The sequence below is a fragment of the Salmo salar genome, chromosome ssa06 (assembly GCF_905237065.1).
Source record: "Salmo salar chromosome ssa06, Ssal_v3.1, whole genome shotgun sequence".
NCBI classification, from domain to species: domain Eukaryota; kingdom Metazoa; phylum Chordata; class Actinopteri; order Salmoniformes; family Salmonidae; genus Salmo; species Salmo salar.
The window spans coordinates 41,215,133-41,236,321 of record NC_059447.1 but is presented as its reverse complement, the minus strand read 5'-3'; the positions used below and the strand labels follow the sequence as shown (position 1 = coordinate 41,236,321).

Below are 21,189 nucleotides of genomic sequence, written 5' to 3'. Positions count from 1 at the left end.
CTCTAAACCTGTATCAGACAAACCAGTATACATGTCAAATCTATAGGTTTACCAAACGGATTAAGTAATAGTAAAATATATTTTTACAAAAGAGAAGAGAATCATATCAAAAGTTATTTGAGCATTGCATTGTGAAATGACTTTATATATAGATGTATTGAAATGTGAAACATGTATTTCTAGATGAAACACTGATTAAGTTTGGCGAAAAAGTGAAACGTTTTGTGTGTTGTACTTTTTGATTAACTTTTGTACTAAGAGTTATGAAAATTGCACCAAACTGATAAAAAAAAAATTATAATAATTTTGCTCCTGGGTGCTGATTGCCTGAAACCATGGTAACTGTGAAATATCAAGGCTACTGCACAAACAGCAAGACAAATAGTTAGCTCAGAATTGATCAAGTAAATGCATTCCTCACTCTTACTGTTCTGCTCTGTCATGAACTCATAATGATGAACTCACAGCTGTCTCTCAATCCAGCTCCTCTTTAGAATTTGAAGAATTTCCTATCTCGCCATATAAATGCAAATAAGTCATAAAATAACCCAAGCCGCAAATAGACCTGAAATGAATTGTGGGGAAGAAATTAGAATGAAGAGAAAGAGTGCGTTCTACTTTGATGGGCAAGCCAATGAAGGAATCCTAAGTGCTGGAGAGAAGCGTGGAAGTGACTCACCCTGTTCAATTAGGCTTCTCTCACACAATGAGACCTTCTCATTAGAATGAATACAACACACTGATGCTACTTTTGGGTTTTGCATCTTCTCTCAACTGCCTCAGCCTCCATAATAACCTTAATAGCCATGGTACCACACAGACAGACGTCGCATATGACAACAAAGCTACGTGGGTAAAAACCAAGGCAGATCAGATCCGTGGTCTTTGGCTATACGTAGTTAAATATGTCCACTGTGTACAGTCTTAACAAACCAAATGATGTACCTACTGTTCTGTGTCGGGAGCTCTGGCTATAAATAAACCAACGGCAGCCATCAACACTTCTTTAAACACTACTTGGACTATAATATTTCACCATGTCGTCTGACTGATCGGCCGTGAAAATGCTTATGAGATTATTGTGCTGTGACAAATCAGCTCTGCTCTCTTTCAGCCCCCGTTACGTTCTCCGTTCTGCAGTCCAACTCCGAGCCATACAGTACGAGAGAGACGGGGAGACACAGGGAGTGTGAAATGAACATTAGCATGAGCACTTAGCATTTTAAAGGCACTGACTGTCACGTCACACTACCAGACATGAATGCAGGCTTTGAGACGCTTTCTGTAATGAAAAGCGCTATGGAAGTTGAATACATTTTTAATTACACGTTCTCTAAATAAGGCCTCTGTCTCGATCACTATCTGACTAGTCAATGTGCGACATCGAATGTACGTTCACAACGAATATTCTTTATATTTCAAATAAACATTACAGAACGTGGAGCTAATAAACAACATCTAATAATAAATACTATACAATATACCGCAAATAAATACTTAGAGATGTCCTCATTTTCCATTTGAAGTTTATTTACAGTTTGACTGAGGAAGTTTTCCTCCTCCCTATAATGGGCTGTTTAAAGCTCAGTGCGCCTCCCCTCTCCTAATCCCCCCTCCCTCCTCGGACCCCCAGACCAGACACCTCTCTCCAACTGTAGCTGGCGCTGTGCGGAGGGAGGATGGGAATGGGATTTGCTCTACCGTGTGAAGCCTGGAGAGAACGCCTGCCACTGCCTGCTCTGCTTTCCTTTCCCCCTCAGCCTCAGCTCACCCTCTTCTGTGTCTCTGCTCCTCTTTGAAGATCAAGTCTCAAGAGGATGGGTGTGTGTGTGAAACAGTATTTGTGTGTTCCTCTGTGTGTATGCGTAAGTGAGAGAGCGAGAGAGAGGGACAGGGAGAAAGAGAAAGAGAGTTTATTTTCATTTTTAAAAATGAGCCTTTGCCCAACTCTTAGGCGTTTGTGTGTTTAAGACATTCCATTTCATTGGTTGTTTGTTTATGTGACTGTGTGTGTGTGTGTGTGTGTGTGTGTGTGTGTGTGTGTGTGTGTGTGTGTGTGTGTGTGTGTGTGTGTGAGGTGGCAGGAATGGGAGAAATCAAAAGAGTTGAGAATGTTGGCTCCTGCCTGGGCTCGTGATTGTTTCTGCTCTTTGCTGATAAACGGAAGCTTTCCCTGCTGTCTAATCCCTCGCACCAATACAACCTACCGCAGTACACTCAAACACACACACGCACCCGCGCACACACACCACTTCAGATATCCAGGAATACAGAAAAGCAAATGAATACCTTCCAATTGAATAATAAGAGCATTTCACACAGAGGAACACACATGCACGAGCGTGTGGATACACACACACAAACACACGCGTGCACGCTCAGAGCCCGACTGGACTCCCTATCAGCCGCCACAGATAAGCTGCAGTGAGTCAGTGAGGATGATAAGAGCTCAGGTCATTTGGAACGGCTTTATTTTCTTAAAACATTAAAGAAGATAGAAGGAAGGAACAAATAAATATTTATTTATTCCAACTGTCAAATCTAGCGACTAAAGTCTGCAACTCACTTTCCTTCTCTCTTAATCTCTCTCCCTCTCTCTTTTCTCTCTTTCCCTCTCGCAGTCATGCAGACAAACACACACACGCACACACACACAGCATTCTCTTACCGGAGAGTTGAAGCGCAGGTGACAGATGTTACAGGAGATGATCTGTTTCTTCTTGAGTGGCTGAGGGACGCCAAACGTGTGGTTGATCACCGCCTTCTGCACCGGGTCCATCTGCAGGACAGACAGGAGACCAGGGGTTAAATCTATCAGTCCATCCGTGACCTCTGACCCCTGATACCCCTATAAATCCACTGGGTTTGACCACAACAAAACTGCATGGAGAATTGGAGACACATCTAACGGCAGCCTGAGGATGCAATGGCATGCGAGCTCTGATCCAGGGCAGTATAGTGGGAAGTAGCTCGAGAAAGGGACTTTCTGGCTCGCCCAACGCTGCCCTCTCCTCAGAGACAGAGAGGGAGGTGGGGGGGGGGGTGGCTGTGCCCGCTGTGGAGGGCTGGAACAATGTGCAAGCCATGTTACACTCAGTGTAACCAGATACATGTCTTCCCTGGCATCACTTCACAACAGTGCCTGTGTGTGTGGATGGCACTGGCTATTGTCTGATGCACAACACTAAACAATGGCTGCCCCTCAATACACACACAGGCATGAACACACACACACACACACACACACACACACACACACACACACACACACACACACACACACACACACACACACACACACACACACACACACTCAAAGAAAACAGCTCTGTTTCTGTGTTGACTCTAAATAATCTGTTTTCAAAGGCCAGGTGTGGTGGGGTGTGGAATAGAAACAACCTTAAACATACCTGTCTTACAATCCCCATCCTGTGCAACACTGCCTGCCTGCTGTTCCCTCAAGGTTAACCCTACGCCCCTCTATTCTGGCTCCTTAAACAACGCGGTGCAGTGCTGCTACCTCGGGGAGTAACTAACCTTTCCCTTCCGAAGCCAAAACTGTGTCATGGAAACAGAGCTTCTCTAGACTGTGCCCTCTGGCCACCTTCACAGGGTACGCTGCACACAACTATTTGTTTTAGGGAGCTGAGAGAATGTGGCCATTGTTCGCCCGCAGCCATCCTGAACAGGCCGGTATAAATGCACCTATTGTCCGGCCCTCTTCCTCTCTCCCCCCTCCCCTCTGCAGACAGGAGCTATCTCACGGCGGGCCGCAGCTGAAACGATGATTGAGGTGCAGGGGAGGTGCAGGGAGAGACTGGGGTCTATTTGGCTCGTGAGACAGGTGCATTCATCTTCCCCCTGCACACGCCCTGAACAAAGTGTGCCTCTGCCACACCGGGCCCCAGAGAACCTGAATGTCACCATTGAGACTGGGGCAGAGTCCCAAATTCCACCCTATTCCCTATGTAGTGCACTACTTTTGACCTGGACCGGTAGTGCACAAGGAATAGGGTGCCATTTAGGACACAGCCTAGGAAAGAGGAAAGGTGAGACTGGAAGAGGGGGAAGGGTCCTGGTGATTAATTCCATAGCTGTATTGGTCTGCTGTGTGTTATATTAGCTAGGTCACATAGCCGCTATAGGCTAATTATTCTGTGCCAGAAGTCTAAGGTGGGTGTTATTTGCTGTTATTAACTCTTGAAGGCTGGTTGAATTCTAGGGAGTTGGTGGCAAGCGAAAGGCTACGTAACACATCTGCTAGCTGTATGCTAGAGAAGTAGTGGCTCATAGATGACTTCATAGTGTGGTGATACTGTCGTTTTCTTGTGGTGTGTTTTTTCTGTGCTGGAAGGCAGGTTGTATGAATAATGCAGCCGTTACTACTACTAATACTGCTGCTCTGACTGGTTGGCTAGTTTACTCCCTAGCTTTGTGATTGGCTAGGCAGGGTTTCCCACGACCACCTGATACAGGACACGTGCACGCTCCCATACCACCATCTGATACAGGACACGTGCACGCTCCCAGACCACCATCTGATACAGGACACGTGCACGCTCCCAGACCACCATCTGATACAGGACACGTGCACGCTCCCAGACCACCATCTGATACAGGACACGTGCACGCTCCCAGACCACCATCTGATACAGCACACGTGCACACTCCCAGACGACCATCTGATACAGGACACGTGCACGCTCCCAGACCACCATCTGATACAGCACACGTGCACACTCCCAGACGACCATCTGATACAGCACACGTGCACACTCCCAGACCACCATCTGATACAGGACACGTGCACGCTCCCATACCACCATCTGATACAGGACACGTGCACACTCCCAGAAGACCATCTGATACAGGACACGTGCACGCTCCCAGAAGACCATCTGATACAGGACATCAATTAGCCTTTTAAAATGATAAACTTGGATTAGCTAATACAACGTGCCATTGGAACACAGGAGTGATGGTTGCTGATAATGGGCCTCTGTACGCCTACGTAGATATTCCATTAAAAAAAATCTGCCATTTCCAGCTACAATAGTCATTTATAACATTAACAATGTCTACAGTACACTGTATTTGTGATCAATTTTATGTTATTTTAATGGACATTTCTAAGTGACCCCAAACTTTTGAACGGTAGTGTACACTATATAGGCAAATTGTAGTTGTCAATATGAATGGTCATTCTGATACACTACATGGACAAAATGTATGCGGACACCCATTCAAATGAGTGGATTTGGCTATTTCAGTCACACCTGTTAATGACAGGGGTATAAAATCGAGCACACTGCCATGCAATCTACATAGACAAACATTGGCAGTAGAATGGCCTGTACTGAAGAGCTCAGTGACTTTCAATGTGGCACCGTCATAGGACGTCACCTTTCCAACAAGTCAGTTTGTCATATTTCTGCCCTGCTAGAGCTGCCCCGGTTAACTGTAAGGGCTGGAGCAACAATGGCTCAGCCCCTAAGTGGAAACACTTACTATCGAGTTCCAAACTGCCACTGGAAGCAACGTCAGCACAATAACTGTTAGTCGGGAGCTTCACGAAATGGGTTTCCATGGCCGAGCAGCCGCACACAAGACTAAGATCACCATGCCCAATACCAAGCGTCAGCTGGAGCAGTGGAAACGCATTCTCTGGAGTGATGAATCACACTTCTCCATGTGGCAGTCCGACAGACGAATCTGAGTTTGGCGGATGCCTGGAGAACGCTACTTGCCCCTATGCATAGTGCCAACTGTAAAGTTTGGTGGAGGAGAAATAATGGTCTGGGGCTGTTTTTCATGGTTTGGGCTAGGCCCCTTAGTTCCAGTGAAGGGAAATCTTAACGCTACAGCATACAATGACATTCTAAATTATTTTCTGCTTCCAAAGTTGTGGCAACAGTTTGGGGAAGGCCCTTTCCTGTTTCAGCATGACAATGCCCCCGTGCACAAAGCGAGGTCCATACAGAAATGTTTTGTAGAGATCGGTGTGGAAGAACTTGACTGGCCTGCACAGAGCCCTGACCTCAACCCCATCAAACACCTTTGAGATGAATTGAAACGTTGATTGCGAGCCAGGCCTAATCGCCCAACATCAGTGCCCAACCTCACTATTGCTCTTGTGGCTGAATGGAAGCAAGTCCCCACAGAAATGTTCCAAAATCTAGTGGAAAGCCTTCCCAGAAGAGTGGAGGCTGTTGTAGCGGCAAATGATTTTGGAATGAGATGTTTGACAAGCAGATGTCCACATACTCTTGGTCATGTAGTGAGCGCACACACACACACACACACACACACACACACACACACACACACACACACACACACACACACACACACACACACACACACACACACACACACACACACACACACACACACACACACACACACACACACACCCTGTAAGAGAAGGATCAAAAGACTCACCATTTCTTAATTCTGGACACAGAAGCATCTGAAGCAATGTAACCAGCAGACTGCAGGTGTGTAAAGCTGTGTGGCTTATAGGTGTGTTCGAAAACAAAAGATATGTGGGCTTGTCTCTGGGATGCTGGTATTAAATCTTCCACGATGCTGAGGGGGAAAACACTCTAGGAATAACGATTATACCTCAAAGCCCAGGAGAAATGAAAAGTTCCAACTACTACAGGCTGTAACAAGCGTCTGTGGGACCGGGAGACAAGTCTAGCACCGTGAGGGGCTGAAGGGTCAGCAGTCAATAAAATGGTCATTAAAACAGTAGTATGGTTGTTGATTATTACATCATCAGAATCCCTGGACGCCCAGTCAGCAGCTCAGCGTGAGCTCACTCAACCCCTCCTCCTCTATACGGCATTCTTTCCTTCTAACATGATATTTAACATTTTCAAAACAGCACAGTCAACATATATACAAAACAACAGCGATGTCGAGGTCTTCCAAAAGTAGAACATGTTAGAATATGCAAATAAGAAAATAATGTCATTGTATTCTACTCAACTCATTACTCTATTTTTTACAGTTATTTTTCTGTTATATTTGTTTGTATCATTTTTCCATGGTAGAATCAAGTATATTTCAATTTCATACATTGTCAATATATATCCCCTTCCCTCACTCTCAAATGATTATATGTGCTTATTTCTATTTGGAGTACATTTCATTTAGAGTACAGTTAAAATACATGAACTATATTTTAATTTACAGATCTCTTAAAAATGTCACTCTTACTTCCCTTCTCTTAAATCCCCCAAGAACCGATACTGTCTTTTTCTGGTCACCTTGGTTCCCTATCTGTCTAGTGGGTGGAGCCTTTGACAATGTCCGCACATAGGTGGGCGTGACTCTACAATACTAACAGATATATTGGGATTTAAGGTAATGGCATCAGGCACTTTGAGTAGCCTATTGTTTCAGACATCTTAAGCTCATGAAATATGACTAGGTGATGTTGATGTGCCATGCCGTGCTGTGTGACTCACTGTGCTGAAGTTAGGGAAGAGGCTGAGGGGAGAAGATCCATTGAGCCTGAAAGGCAGGAAGTGCTTGAGGTCGAGGTGGGGCTGTAGGGGCCGTCCCGGGACAGGCAGGGAGGCCAGGAGGGGGTTGCCCTGGGCAGAGGTGCCTGGATGGAACACAACAGGGTTAGACAAACACTCAGAACAATCATGAGAGACCCTTTGATGTCTCTTTCTGTCTCTTCTCACTACCAGTGAGTTTGGTAGGTAAGGAGTGAGGTAAGGTGATGTGTGAGGTGTGGGAGGCAAGGTGTGAGGTGTGGGGGGTGTGAGGTAAGGTGGGAGGTAAGGTGTGAGGTGTCGAAAGTGGGAAGTAAGGTGGGAGGTAAGATGTGAGGTAAGGTGTGAGGTAAGGTGTGAGGTAAGGTGGGAAGTGTGAGGTAAGGTGTGAGTTGTGAGGTAAGATGGGAGGTGTGAGGTGGGAGGTAAGGTGTGAGGTAAGGTGGGAGAAAAGTTGTGAGGTAAGGAGTGAGGTAAGGTGGGAGGTGTGAGGTAAGGTGTGAGATGGGAGTGAGGTGTGAGGTAAGGTGTGAGGTATGGTGGATGTAAACTGTGAGGTAAGGTGGGAGGTGTGAGGTAAGGTGTGAGATGGGAGGTAAGGTGGTAGGTAAGGTGGGAGGTGGGGGGGCTTGGCATGTGAGCAACCCCCCTTCACGACCCCCCTACATCCTATCACCCCACTGCCAGAGCTAATCCTTCAAGGACGTGCACCGGGCGCTCACGTATACACACACACACACACATATTATTTAATTACAGATTTATTGGCTGTGAGAGAGGAGTGCCTGGCCTGCACCGTACGAGCTGGGAAGATGATACCGGATATCAAATGGACCAGGGATGAAGAGATTTCTAATTTTCCAGCTGGCTGCGTTTCAGTGGGCCGGTGCTGAGCTGGGTACTTATCCCACCGCCAGGATCAATCATCAGTATCATCTCTGGGTCGCCAGACCTGCCCTGAGCATGCGCACTGCAACACACCGTTACAACACACACCATGGATACGATAGGAGGATGAGGAGATATCAGGACACAATAACACACACCTTAGACAGAGAAGAGATTGACCTCGTAATAACACACACCTTAGAAAAAAAGGAAATTGATCCCATAACAATGGTCACCTCTGAAAGAGAGGAGATTGTCTGGTACATTACGACCCATAAGACCTATCTACGCTAAGTCACAGCTGAGCTTGGTAAAGTATTAGATGCTAAAACATGGGTGGTTCTAGGTGGTTGCTATACAGTACGTCATAACAAACAGCAGATCAGGAGGTGAGACCTTATACATAGTACCACTGTCCTCACAAAGCCAAGGACCTGCAATATAATATAGCCATATAACACAACGAGTGAAGACTAGCTATTCATTATATATTACACAAGACTGGTATGATGACGTATGTATGTACAGTTGAAGTCGGAAGTTTACATACAATTAGGTTGGAGTCATTAAAACTCATTTTTCAACCACTCCACAAATGTATTGTTAACAAACTATAGTTTTGGCAAGTCGGTTAGGACATCTACTTTGTGCATGACACAAGTCATTTTTCCAACAATTGTTTACAAGGTCGCTCAGCAAGGAAGAAGCCACTGCTCCAAAACCGCCATAAGAAAGCCAGACTACGGTTTGCAACTGCACATGGGGACAAAGATCATAGTTTTTGGAGAAATGTCCTCTGTTCTGATGAAACAAAAATAAAACCGTTTGGCCATAAAGACCATCGTTATGTTAGGAGGAAAAAGGGGGAGGCTTGCAAGCCGAAAAACACCATCCCAACCGTGAAGCATTGGGGTGGCAGCATCATGTTGTGGGTGTGCTTTGCTGCAGGAGGGACTGGTGCACTTCACATAATAGATGACGTCATGGGGAAGGGAAATTATGTGGATATATTGAAGCAACATCTCAAGACATCAGTCAGGAAGTAAAAGCTTGGTCGCAAATGGGTCTTCCAAATGGCCAATGACCCCAAGCATACTTCCAAATTTGTGGCAAAATGGTTTAAGGACAACACAGTCAAGGTATTGGAGTGGCTATCACAAAGCCCTGACCTCAATCCTATAGAAAATTTGTAGGCAGAACTGAAAAAGTGTGTGCGAGCAAGGAGGTCTACAAACCTGACTCAGTTACACCAGCTCTGTCATGAGGCATGGGCCAAAATTCACCCAATTTAGTGTGGGAAGCTTGTGGAAGGCTACCTGAAACGTTTGACCCAAGTTAAACAATTTAAAGGCAATGCTACCAAATACTAATTGAGTGTATGTAAACTTCTGACCCACTGGGAATGTGATGAAAGAAATAAAAGCTGAAAAAAATCATTCTCTCTACTATTATTCTGACATTTCACATTCTTAAAATAAAGTGGTGATCCTAACTGACCTAAGACAGGGAATCTTTACTAGGATTAAATGTCAGAAATTGTGAAAAACTGAGTAAGTAACCAAGTAAGTAAGTAAGTAAGTAAGTAAGTAAGTAAGTAAGTAAGTAAGTATGTATGTATGTATGTATGTATGTATGTATGTATGGGGCATCTGTGATGGACATGACAGAATAACAATGGGGAAGGCAGCAGTCCTGACAGCCGTCTGCCTCACGGTTTGATATCAGATTGACAACCAGCCCCTCCCCCTCTCTAGCATGAGTGCCGTGTATGCGTCCCAAATGGCACCCTATGCCCTACATAGTGCACTACTTTTGACCAGGGAAAAGGGTGCCATTTGAGACGCAGCTTTATGATTGGTCGGTGGAGCTGAGGAGTAAAGGGGCAACGCTGGAGCCCCAGGCATATGTTCACCGTGCTGGTTAGAGGCCTGGCTGTGTCTGCCCCCAGCTGGGTGCTGGGTGAGGACGGCCCACTGCTGTCTGTCTTCCGCCCACAGAGACGGCATGGAGGGTGGACATCAACTCCAGTCACGTGGGCCCCAGCCTTCCACCACGAGATGTCACACTCGTGAGAAGGAGCAGGGTTAGCCTAGCTTAGAGGACAGTTATCAGCTGATAGAGAGGGAGGGAGGGAGGGATGCACTCTCTGTGGCTCCCAATACAGTTGATTAAATAAGAGGCTGGCTGTTTGCCTGTTTGGATGATAAGACTAGCGGCGTGCTGAGGCACACGCATAGGAATCAAGGAATGTACAACAGCCAGCCACAGACAACTGAGTGGTTGCTCTCTGTGTACCGGAGACAGATGTGGAAGGTGAGTACCACATAAAACCCATACTAACATACCTCCAGCCACGCACCTCCAGGAAACAAATGACACACAGAGGGAATAAACACACACGCACGGATAGACATGTTCTCAAAGCCTATGTGAATGCACTAGGTGTACGCCACTGAAATCTGTATTACGGTGTAGCGGTACACAAAAACAAACACATCATACATACAACAGAAGGGAAGGAGTACATAAAGTGTGTGTGTGTGTGTGTGTGTGTGTGTGGGGACGTGTTAGGGAGGAGGGGTAGGCTGATTCGGCCCTGAAGCCACAGCTAACCTCCTTCTATCACATTGCGTCATTCTCATTTAATGTGGTGTGTAATGAGTGTGTGTGTGTGTGTGTGTTGTCTGTCCAAAGACACACCGGTGTGCAGGCTCTGATGTGTTTATGCATCAGTGGCTGTCCAGACAACAAGACTTCTGTGTTAAAACAGAATGTCCAGTCCAGACTGTGGGAGAGGACTCTGCTTACTGTGCTGACTGTCTCTAGAACTTAATCCACACTCCTCTTCCTCCACTGACCATCACAACACCACATTTCGCCTTAACACATGACTCAGTTACACAACATCTACCATCATCAGGCACAGCATGATGTTCATCAAAACCTTATGTGATTACATTACGAACACTATTTCCACATTGACTGTGGTACATTTTTTTAAATTGTATTTTTTGTCCCTTTTTCTCCCCAATTTTGTGATATCCAATTACGATCTTGTCTCATCGCTGCAACTCGTGAGAGGCAAAGGTCGAGTCATGCGTCCTCCGAAACATGACTCGCCAAACCACACTTCTTAACACCCGCCCGCATCAATGTGCTGGAGGAAACACTGTTCAACTGACGACCGAGTCAGCCTGCAAGCGCCCGGCCCGCCACAAGGACTCGACAGATTGCGATGAGCCAAACCCTCCCCTAACCCAGACGACACTAGGCCAATTGTACGCCACCCTATGGGACTCCCAGTCACAGCCGGTTGTGACACAGCCTGGGAATGAACCCGGGTCTGTAGTGACACCTCAAGCACTGCGATAGAGTGCCTTAGACCACTGCGCCACACGGGAGGCCTGAGACTGCGGTTTTTAATAGAAAAAAATGTATGCATATACACCTACCCATTTCAGGGTTTGTCTTTATTTTTACTATTTTCTACATTTTAGAATAATTGTAAAGACAATAGAAGACATCAAAAGTCATGTAGTAACCAGAAAAGTGTTAAAAAAAATCAAAATTGCCACCCTTTTCCTTGATGACAGCTTTGCACACCCTTGGCATTCTCTCAACCAGCTTCATGAGGTAGTCACCTGGAATGCATTTCAATTAACAGGTGTGCCTTGTTAAAAGTTCATTTGTGGAATTTCTTTCCTTCTTAATACGTTTGAGCCAAATCAGTTATGTTGCAACAAGGTAGGGGTGGTATACAGAAGATAGCCCTATTTGGTAAAAGACCAAGTCCATATTATGGCAAGAACAGCTTAAATAAGCAAAGAGAAATGACCACTCCATCATTAATTGAAGACATGAAGGTCAGTCAATCCGGAACATTTCAAGAACTTGGAAAGTTTCTTCAAGTGCAGTCACAAAAACCATCAAGCGCTATGATGAAATTGGCTCTCATGAGGACCGCCACAGGAAAGGAAAACCCAGAGTTACCTCTGCTGCAGAGGATAAGTTCATTAAAGTTACCAGCCTCAGAAATTGCAGTCCAAATAAATGTTTCACAGTGTTCAAGTAAAAGACACATCTCAACATCAACTGTTCAGAGGGGGCTGTGTGAATCAGGCCTTCACGGTCAAATTGCTGCAAAGAAACCACTGCTAAAGGACACCAATAAGAAGACTTTCTTGGGCCAAGAAACATTCCTTTGGTCTGATGAGTCCAAATTTGAGATTTTTGGTTCCAACCGCCGTGTCTTTATGAGACGCAGAGTACGTGAACGGACGATCTCCGCATGTGTGGTTCCCACCGTGAACCTCAACCCAATTAAGATGGTTTGAGATGAGCTGGACTGCAGAGTGAAGGAAAAGCAGCCAACAAGTGCTCAGCATATGTGGGAACCCCTTCAAGACTGTTGGAAAAGCATTCCAGGTGAAGCTGGTTGAGAGAATGCCAAGAGTGTGCAAAGCTGTCATCAAGGCAAAGGGTGGCTACTTTGAAGAATTTAAAATCAAAAATATATTTTGATTTGTATAACTCTTTTTTGTTTACTACATGATTCCATATGTGTTATTTCATTGTGTTGATGTCTTCACTATTATTCTACAATGTAGAAAATTGTAAAAAATTAAGAAAAACCCTTGAATGAGTAGCTGTGTCCAAACTTTAGACTGGTTCTGTATTTCTGGCCTTTGTGTAAGCCCCTCCCCTTTTGCCTTTATAATGATTTACATTTTAGTCATTTAGCAGGCGCTCTTATTCAGTGCAACTTACAGGATCAATTAGGGTAAAGTGTCTTGCTCAAGGGCACGTCGACAGCTTTTTAACCTAGGGAATTCAAACCAATGACTTTTCGGTTACTGGTCCAACGCTCATAAGCGCTAGACTACCTATTCCCCATCGTTATTCTCCCACCACCCCTCAAACCTCCCTAACCCCCATTGAGTGGTGGAGGATGGAGGGAGGGAAGGAAGGAAGGAAGGAGAGAGGAAAGGCTGCATGTCTATTTACAGCCCTTTGTAATTATCTGTGTTGGTTGGCACAGTGGGCTTGGTTCAGAACCAGCTGATTGGATCCCTCCCCGATCCCTCTCTCTCTCTAACAAACAGAGATGGACAGGGCGCTGCAGGACAACATAAAGAAGACAGCAGGCTCCTAAAGATGCGTCCGCCGGCTGTAGAGGACCTTCATGTGGTAGCAGTGATGTGGTGCAGAGCAGAGTGGGGGAGTGGACAGGGAGACAGAGACCTGAGGGTGGCAGGGTGGCATAATGCCCTATGGACATCACTACTGCTGCTGTGTCCTTCAGCAAGGTTGACAGGAAGCCCTAGAGCCACATAGGACATAAAGGACATAAAATGACTTCCGTTCTATTTCGGTAGTCTGAATGTCCAACGTTAATGTCCTGTATTGTACTGTAAGAGAGGGAAGGCAGATCATTCAGATCCTGAGCTGGATGTGCCTTTTGTTTATGGCTTTGTCACTGAGACTAGTCACTGTGGTGAAAGATATGGGCTCTCGACTGATTGGCAAACGCCCCAAGGACAATCACAGCCACATGAATACACCGCTGACACTAACTCAGGTTTAAAATGGTTCAGCGCTATTAACTGCTGAGCAATGTAATGTATTCTGTCAGATAAACTGTCATATCCAGCTGGGTAAACGGAACTCATGTAGGAATGTAGGCCCGGTGCTTGTCCATGGATTCCATTAAAGGGAGAAAACATGCTCCTTTAGTGAAGGGCCAGTATCACAATAAGAGCATGTGAGTGCGAGCCCAGTTCGTTTTATGCTAATAAGATAATACCATTTTTGTTTTATAACTCCAAACATTCCGCCACTACCCCCTCCGTCTGTGTGTGTGTTCTCTTGAGATGCTCCTCTTACACAACCCCTGAATGCCTGACGGAGCTCTTCATCATAACTTACCAAATGTGCACACTAAGGGACGAGGAGTGACACGCACAGTCCCAGTCAGTCACAAGGCTGTTGCTCATGCTAGGCTCTGTCCCCCGAGCCTCTAATAGGCAGCCATAGCCTGCCTCAGACCATGCACTGATAGGTCAGGATGTGACAAGGTAGTATCAGCCCAGAACTACAATTCCTAGGTTATAAATAGAACTGGTAGCCAACTCTTAGATTGCAACCATATACGTATAGGGCACTACTTGAGTAACCCAGTGGACTCTAGTCAAAAGTGCACTAAATAGAGTGCCATTTGGGATGCAACCGTTAGAAGCCATAAAATACCTAATATTTTAGCCCATGAACTGTGTTGTATGTGAAAGTGGCTCTGAGCCCAGTGAGACAGTTTGGAAATGTTCTCATAGATTACAGCCGTAGCGTCAATTAAAATACTGAAAAGCCACAGGCGGTCACTCGCTCCGATTCCTCTGAAGGAGAGAAAGAGGGGGGAAAAGACGGTCTGAGAGGGAAAAGAAAGGGAGAGTCTTAACAGCCAATTAACTTCCGCTTAATCCCGAGGTTGTGTGAGGACTACCACGGGAGCCATTACCGCATGGACGGAGAACATTAAGCATAATCAGCTTTAATTAAAGACTCCCACCGACGCTCTCGCTATCCCTCTATTCTTCTCTCCATTTCTCTCTCTATCCCTCTGTCCATACTCTCCTTCAAGCATAATGGCAATATGAAAACCTGAGTTTAAAATGTGATCTGAAGTTGATTAGATGGAACAGCGCATGGTCCATGGATAATGAAGGAAATAATAGCTCAGTGTTCAGGCCAATTGATTCTCTTTTCCTGCATGAAATTAACAGAAGTATATTTGTTTCTTTTAACGATGCTAAGTTAATGATCTCACCCATACTATTCTATTACAATGAAGTCTGACAGAGGAAGGCTGGTATTTCAGCCTGTTTGTGTCTGATACGGAAGAACACAAGGAGACAAGGAGAGTAAACATGGTGTGTAAACGCCCTGAATGACATGCAATCTGAAATCCCGTTTGAGTCATAGAGAGTCAAAGGGAATCTCTTCCGGCTGCTGTGCTGTCAGAGAGTATTGAACAGACCGTTCCCTCCCTCCTTTAAAGCTGTTTGGAATTTATTTTTCTCTTATTTTTCTGGGTCACTTGTGTTGTGTTGGTAGCGCAGACAGTGTATGTATGATTAAGTGTATAACTGTGTGTGTTAAAGTGTGTATGTGTCCTATAACAGTGTATGACTATTTGTGTATTTTGTCTATGACTGTGTGTGTGTGTGTGTGTGTGTGTGTGGGAGGGGTTTATGGCTTATGTGACAGCACTGCAGAGTTTATTTGTGCGGAACTGATCTCCCGTCCTCACCTCCCTCTCTGAAATGGCTGTTTAATCAAGTGTATGATTGTCCGTTGTTAACAGAACTACGTTCTCTCACTACTTTGTTATGTGACACTCCCTGTTTAGTGTCAAAGCTGGAAGAGACCCTGAAACACCACAAGATGGACAACTGAAGTGCAGATAAATAGCACATTTCCTGTTCTTCACCAAGGAGAAACACATTTACACAACCACTTCCACCAACCAAACTAGGTTAGTGCACTTTCTCCAGGAAACCACTGAGGTAATTGGTTGTTGAAAACTACTTCCCCCTGCTTCGTTCTGTCCTCCTTTCACCTTCTATCTCCTTCCCCTTCATCTCCAAAAACTCTTTCTGCCGCTAGTGGGAGGTGACAGAAGCCTCCATGCGACCTGATTTAACACATGGCTAGGCACAGTTTGACCTGCCATTGGAAAATAGGGTACACTCAGGAGGGAGGAAAACGCAGCCTTCCCTGTGACAGGGTCTTTGAGAGGAAATGTTCAAAGTCAGATAGTCATCTGTGTGAATATGAACTCCACTAACACTGTCCGTCTGCCTCTCAGGCTCCTTTTGATGCTTCCTAAAGGAATATGTTGAGGTGAGGGTGGGACTGGCACAGTAGGAGTGCCCTTCAATGAAGGAGAAGAGTGTACAGTAAGATGCAACTAATGTTGGGAAATTAGGGATTTTTTATATAACCTTTATTTAACTTGGCAAGTCAGTTAACAACAAATTCTTATTTCACAATGACAGCCTACCCCAGCCAAACCCTACCCTAACCCGGAAAACGCTGGGCCAATTGTGCACCGCCCTATGGGACTCCTGATCACGCCCGGTTGTGATACAGCCCGGGATCGAACCAGAGTCTGTAGTGACAGTTCTAGCACTGAGATGCAGTGCCTTAGACTGCTGCGCCACTCGGGAGCCCAAGGAGTAGCTCCCTGACCAGGAATCGAACCCGGGCCGCGGCGGTGAGAGCACCGAATCCTAACCATTGGGTTGGAAATATTGATACTCCACCAGCACCTGCACCATGGGTAACACTTTATTTGGATAGTCCATCTGTAGATGCTCTACAGCAGGGTTCCCCAAATGGCAGGCCGTAGGCCCAATTTGGCCCCTGGGTCATTTCATTTGCCCCCCCAAGTTTTCCGATTAAAGTATTTTACATTTTTATTGTCAGACATAAAAGACTGTAAAAACACCATATAATCAGTTCCCTGTGATTAAAATATACATCTGTTCCAAAGTATTCTCACGCATAATAGAGAGATACTGTATATGTGATCTTATACAAATGTACGCAATGTTTGGAATGATTATGTTTTAGTCAAATATTATATCTGTTTGGGCTTCTTGCGGTCAATTTGCAGTCTACAAGTTATTTGCAATTATATTCCGGCCCCCTGATCGTCCGCTCAAGAAGAAAAAAAACGTCCCGCGGCTGAACCTAGCTGATGATCCCTGCTCTACAGACTGTCTACACACTATCAGTAACATTTCAACGAACTATCTATTAAGCCTAACCCTGGGCACTAACCCTAACCTTAACCATTATCCTGACCTTAACCTTAGCAAGCAGTTTCTTATCAACAGATACACTACATGGTCAAAAGTATGTGGACACCTACTCTTCGAACATCTCATTAATATGGAGTTGGTCCTCACCTTTGCTGCTATAACAGCCTCCACTCTTCTGGGAAGGCTTTCCACTAGATGTTGGAACATTGCTGCGGGGACTTGCTTCCATTCAGCCACAAGAGCATTTGTGAGATCGGGCACTGATGTTGGACAATTAGGCTTGGCTCGCCGTATGCGTTCAAATTCCTTCCAAAGGTGTTTGATGGGGTTGAGGTCAGGGTTCTGGCAAGGCGGTCAAGTTCTTCCACAACGATATCGACAGACCATTTCTGTATGGACCTCGCTTTGAGCAATGGGGAAATTGTCATGCTAAAACAGGAAAGGTCCTTCCCCAAACTGTTGCAACAAAGTTGCACAGAATCGTCTAGAATGACATTGTATGCCGTAGCATTAAGATTTCCCTTCATTGGAATTAAGGGGCCTATCCCGAACCATGAAAAACATCCCCAGACCATTATTCCTCCTCCACCAAACTTTACAGTTGGCACTATGCATTGGGGAAGGTAGCGTTCTCCTGGTATCCACCAAACCCAGGTTCATCCATCGGACTGCCAGATGGTGAAGCGTGATTCATCACTGCAGAGAACGCGTTTCCACTGCTCCAGAGTGTGTGGCTGCTCAGCCATGGAAATGAATTTAATGAAGCTCCCAATGAACAGTTATTGTGCTGATGTTGCTTCCAGAGGCAGTTTGGAACTCGGTAGGAAGTGTTTCAACCGAGGACAGACAATTTTTACGTGCTATGCGCTTCAGCACCCGGCGGTCCCGTTCTGTGAGCTTGTGTGGCCTTCTGTGAGCTTGTGTGGCCTACCTAGACATTTCCACTTCACAATAACAGCAGTTACAGTTGACCGGGACAGCACTAGCAGGGCAGAAATTTGACAAACTGCCTTGTTGGAAAGGTGGCATCCTATGATGGTGCCACGCTGAAAGTAACGGATCTCTTCAGTACGGGCCATTCTACTGCCAATGTTTGTCTATGGAGATTGCATGGCGGTGAGCTCGATTTTATACACCTGTGTAGTTAGTTGATAGTATGACCATCTGTAGTGCATCTACAGGTGGACTACCCAGACTATCCTAATAAAGTGTCACCCAACATGGTCATGGTCCTCATAAGAAACCCCAATAAAGACAGGATAAACAAAGCCTTAGTGCCACAGTGTTTAAAGAAATACTATACTCCCCAACAGCAATTACTGTCTACCTGCACAGACAGATTCCCTTGGTTTCTCAAATGACTGCCTCGCCTGGTTCACCAACTACTTCTCAGACAGAGTTCAGTGTGTCAAATCGGAGGGCCTGTTGTCCGGACCTCTGACAGTCTATGGGGGTTCCACAGGGTTCAATTCTCGGGCCGATTTCACAGGTATATTTCACTGGTCACAACCAAAGCCAATTCCTCATTTGGCCGCCTTTCCTTCCAGTTCTCTGCTGCCAATGACTGGAACGACTCATATCGCCCTCACTAACTTTAAGCACCAGCTGTCAGAGCAGCTCACAGATCACTGCACCTGTACATAGCCCATCTGTAAATAGCCCATCCAACTACCTCATCCCCATACTGTTATTTATTTTTGTTCCTTTGCATCCCCAGTATCTCTACTTGCACATTCATCTTCTGCACATCTATCACTCCAGTGTTTAATTGCTAAATTGTAATTACTTCGCCACTATGGCCTATTTATTTCCTTACCTCCCTTATCTTACCTCATTTGCACACACCGTATATAGCCTTTTATTTCTATTGTGTTATTGACTGTATGTTTGTTTATTCCATGTGTAACTCTGTGTTGTTTTTTGTGTCGCACTGCTTTGCTTTATCTTGGCCAGGTCGCAGTTGTAAATGAGAACTTGTTCTCAACTAGCCTACCTGGTTAAATAAAGGTGAAATAAAAAAAATATAAAAATGATGCTATGCTTTATAAATAGACATCACACAGTCTTCATCCCATTACAATCTTCCCTATCTGAGAAGCCCTGAGCAGAAGGGATGATAAGAGCAGAAGAGCAGAGAATCAGAGTGAAACAACGCCTTGGGCTGCTCAGCATTACTCCGTGTTTTTAAAGTGCATAAGTAAATGAACCAAAGCCAATGAATAAAAGATGAAGCGAGACAGCAGTTTAAATAGGATCAATAACAGCCCCTGGCTTGAGACGCTACCACTCTGCCACGTTGGCGTTATCACACAAACATCAGCTTCTGCTTGTGTTGCCGCTATTGACTAACCACAAGGTTATAGCTTAAATTCAATTACGAGGAGAAACGCAGGCAGGTCTCTTCAAACGCGACCCAGAGATATAGTCAGTTCATGTTTCCCTAAGCCGTTGATTTGAACATTTATTGATGGAAAATATCATTAAGATGAATGAATAGCCTATACGAAGCATACCGTGAAGGCCATCATTGTAAATAAGAATTTGTTCTTAACTGATTTGCCTAGTTAAATAATATATATTTTAAATGTTTCGGCACCTTAATTAACTTCTATGTTAAATGCGGCTTTTACTTAGTAGAAATCCTCAGAATCCTCTTCATCATATCTGCCAGTTGTGTTTTGTCGTTGTAGACTAGGTCTTCCCTCACTATGTGTCTGTAACCTGTGAGCCTTGAGAATGTGAGTCCAGTATCACTCAACCACACTGAAACTCCCAAATGGGTTTTGTCTCTTTGGCTACGGGTCGGCAGTGCTCCACGGCGATGCGGGGTTCGGCAAGTGTAACGGGACCTCGTGCAGACATCGTCTCTCCCGGGGAGCACCTGTAATGAGTTTTGTCAGGCGCAGCAAAGAGAGCAGCGTGCGCCCACCCCGAACCTGAGGAGAGAAGGCAGGCACGCGGCCCATCTGTCGAGCAGAGCCGATAAGCCTGGAGCCATCCAGAAACAAATTGCCCAGCTCCCCCCTGCACAGCTCCATGAGCTCCCCCCTACACAGCTCCATGAGGGGAGAGCAGAGCCCCAGCCACAGAGAGGAGACAGTTATGATTTCTAGCACTAAACCAGGAGCAAAATAGGAGGAGGAGGAGGACATATCAAATGCATTAATCTATGCAGAATGGCGCCCACGGCTGGCTATAGCTCTGTAGAGGCAGCTGTACACAGAAATTCAGCATGTCGATAAACAGAAAAACAACCTCAGAAAAAGAAATGTTTCTTTCCTTTTTTGAGGGCAAGAATTTTAAGTAATTATTCACGCAGTTTCTTATCTGCTCTCCTCCTTTTTGAGAGATAGTGACGGGCCCTACCTCCAGACAGGAGTAGATGCTTATAGGTATAAAATAGTGGTGCTTTTTAAAGGTACTACACGTAGGATTTTATTTTTTTAATTAGCATTTTAGTTTCAGAAAATGTCCATATCAGGTGCTAATAGCAGAATAATCATGTTTCGCAGTATTACTTGCCTGCCAGTGTTTGGCTGTGATGTTCGCCTGTTGATGTCTCAAACTGGAGCAACATCGGTTGTCAAACTAGGAAAGCTGTTCTGACTTGGTTATCTAGTCTGTCCTTTTCTGGCTGCTAAAATTCTACACTATTCGCTAAATTTCAGTTTATGTGAGGAAACAAGCACTGAACAGTGTAGGGTATCATTATACCATCTAAACTGTTAAATATGTTTCCAATAACAAAATATATTGTTTTTACAAGCTGTTAGAAGCTGGTATAATATTATGGACATTTTCTGAAATTACAATGCAAAAATTCGATCAAATCCTATGTGTAGCACCTTTAAAGGGCCTCTAAGTCACCAGAGGTAATGTACATACACAACTTTAACATTCATAAAGGAAGTGGTTAGCGTATAGCTTATATCATCATTACCTAACCATCATTACCATCATACATTGCACAC

At 45.1% G+C, this 21,189-nt stretch overlaps 1 protein-coding gene across 3 annotated transcripts in view; it reads right to left on the bottom strand.

Moving 5' to 3' along the window:
• The window catches only part of LOC106607288 (zinc finger protein 385C), a 183,047-nt gene that overhangs the window by 19,632 nt on the left and 142,226 nt on the right, over positions 1 to 21,189 (bottom strand). For all 3 annotated transcript variants that reach the window (XM_014204102.2, XM_014204101.2, XM_014204104.2), the window contains 2 exons: positions 7,476 to 7,618; positions 2,669 to 2,779 (listed from right to left, as the gene is read on the bottom strand). In XM_014204102.2, the coding sequence (XP_014059577.1) occupies positions 2,669 to 2,779; positions 7,476 to 7,618 (254 nt within the window). The remainder of the gene's footprint in view (positions 1 to 2,668; positions 2,780 to 7,475; positions 7,619 to 21,189) is intronic.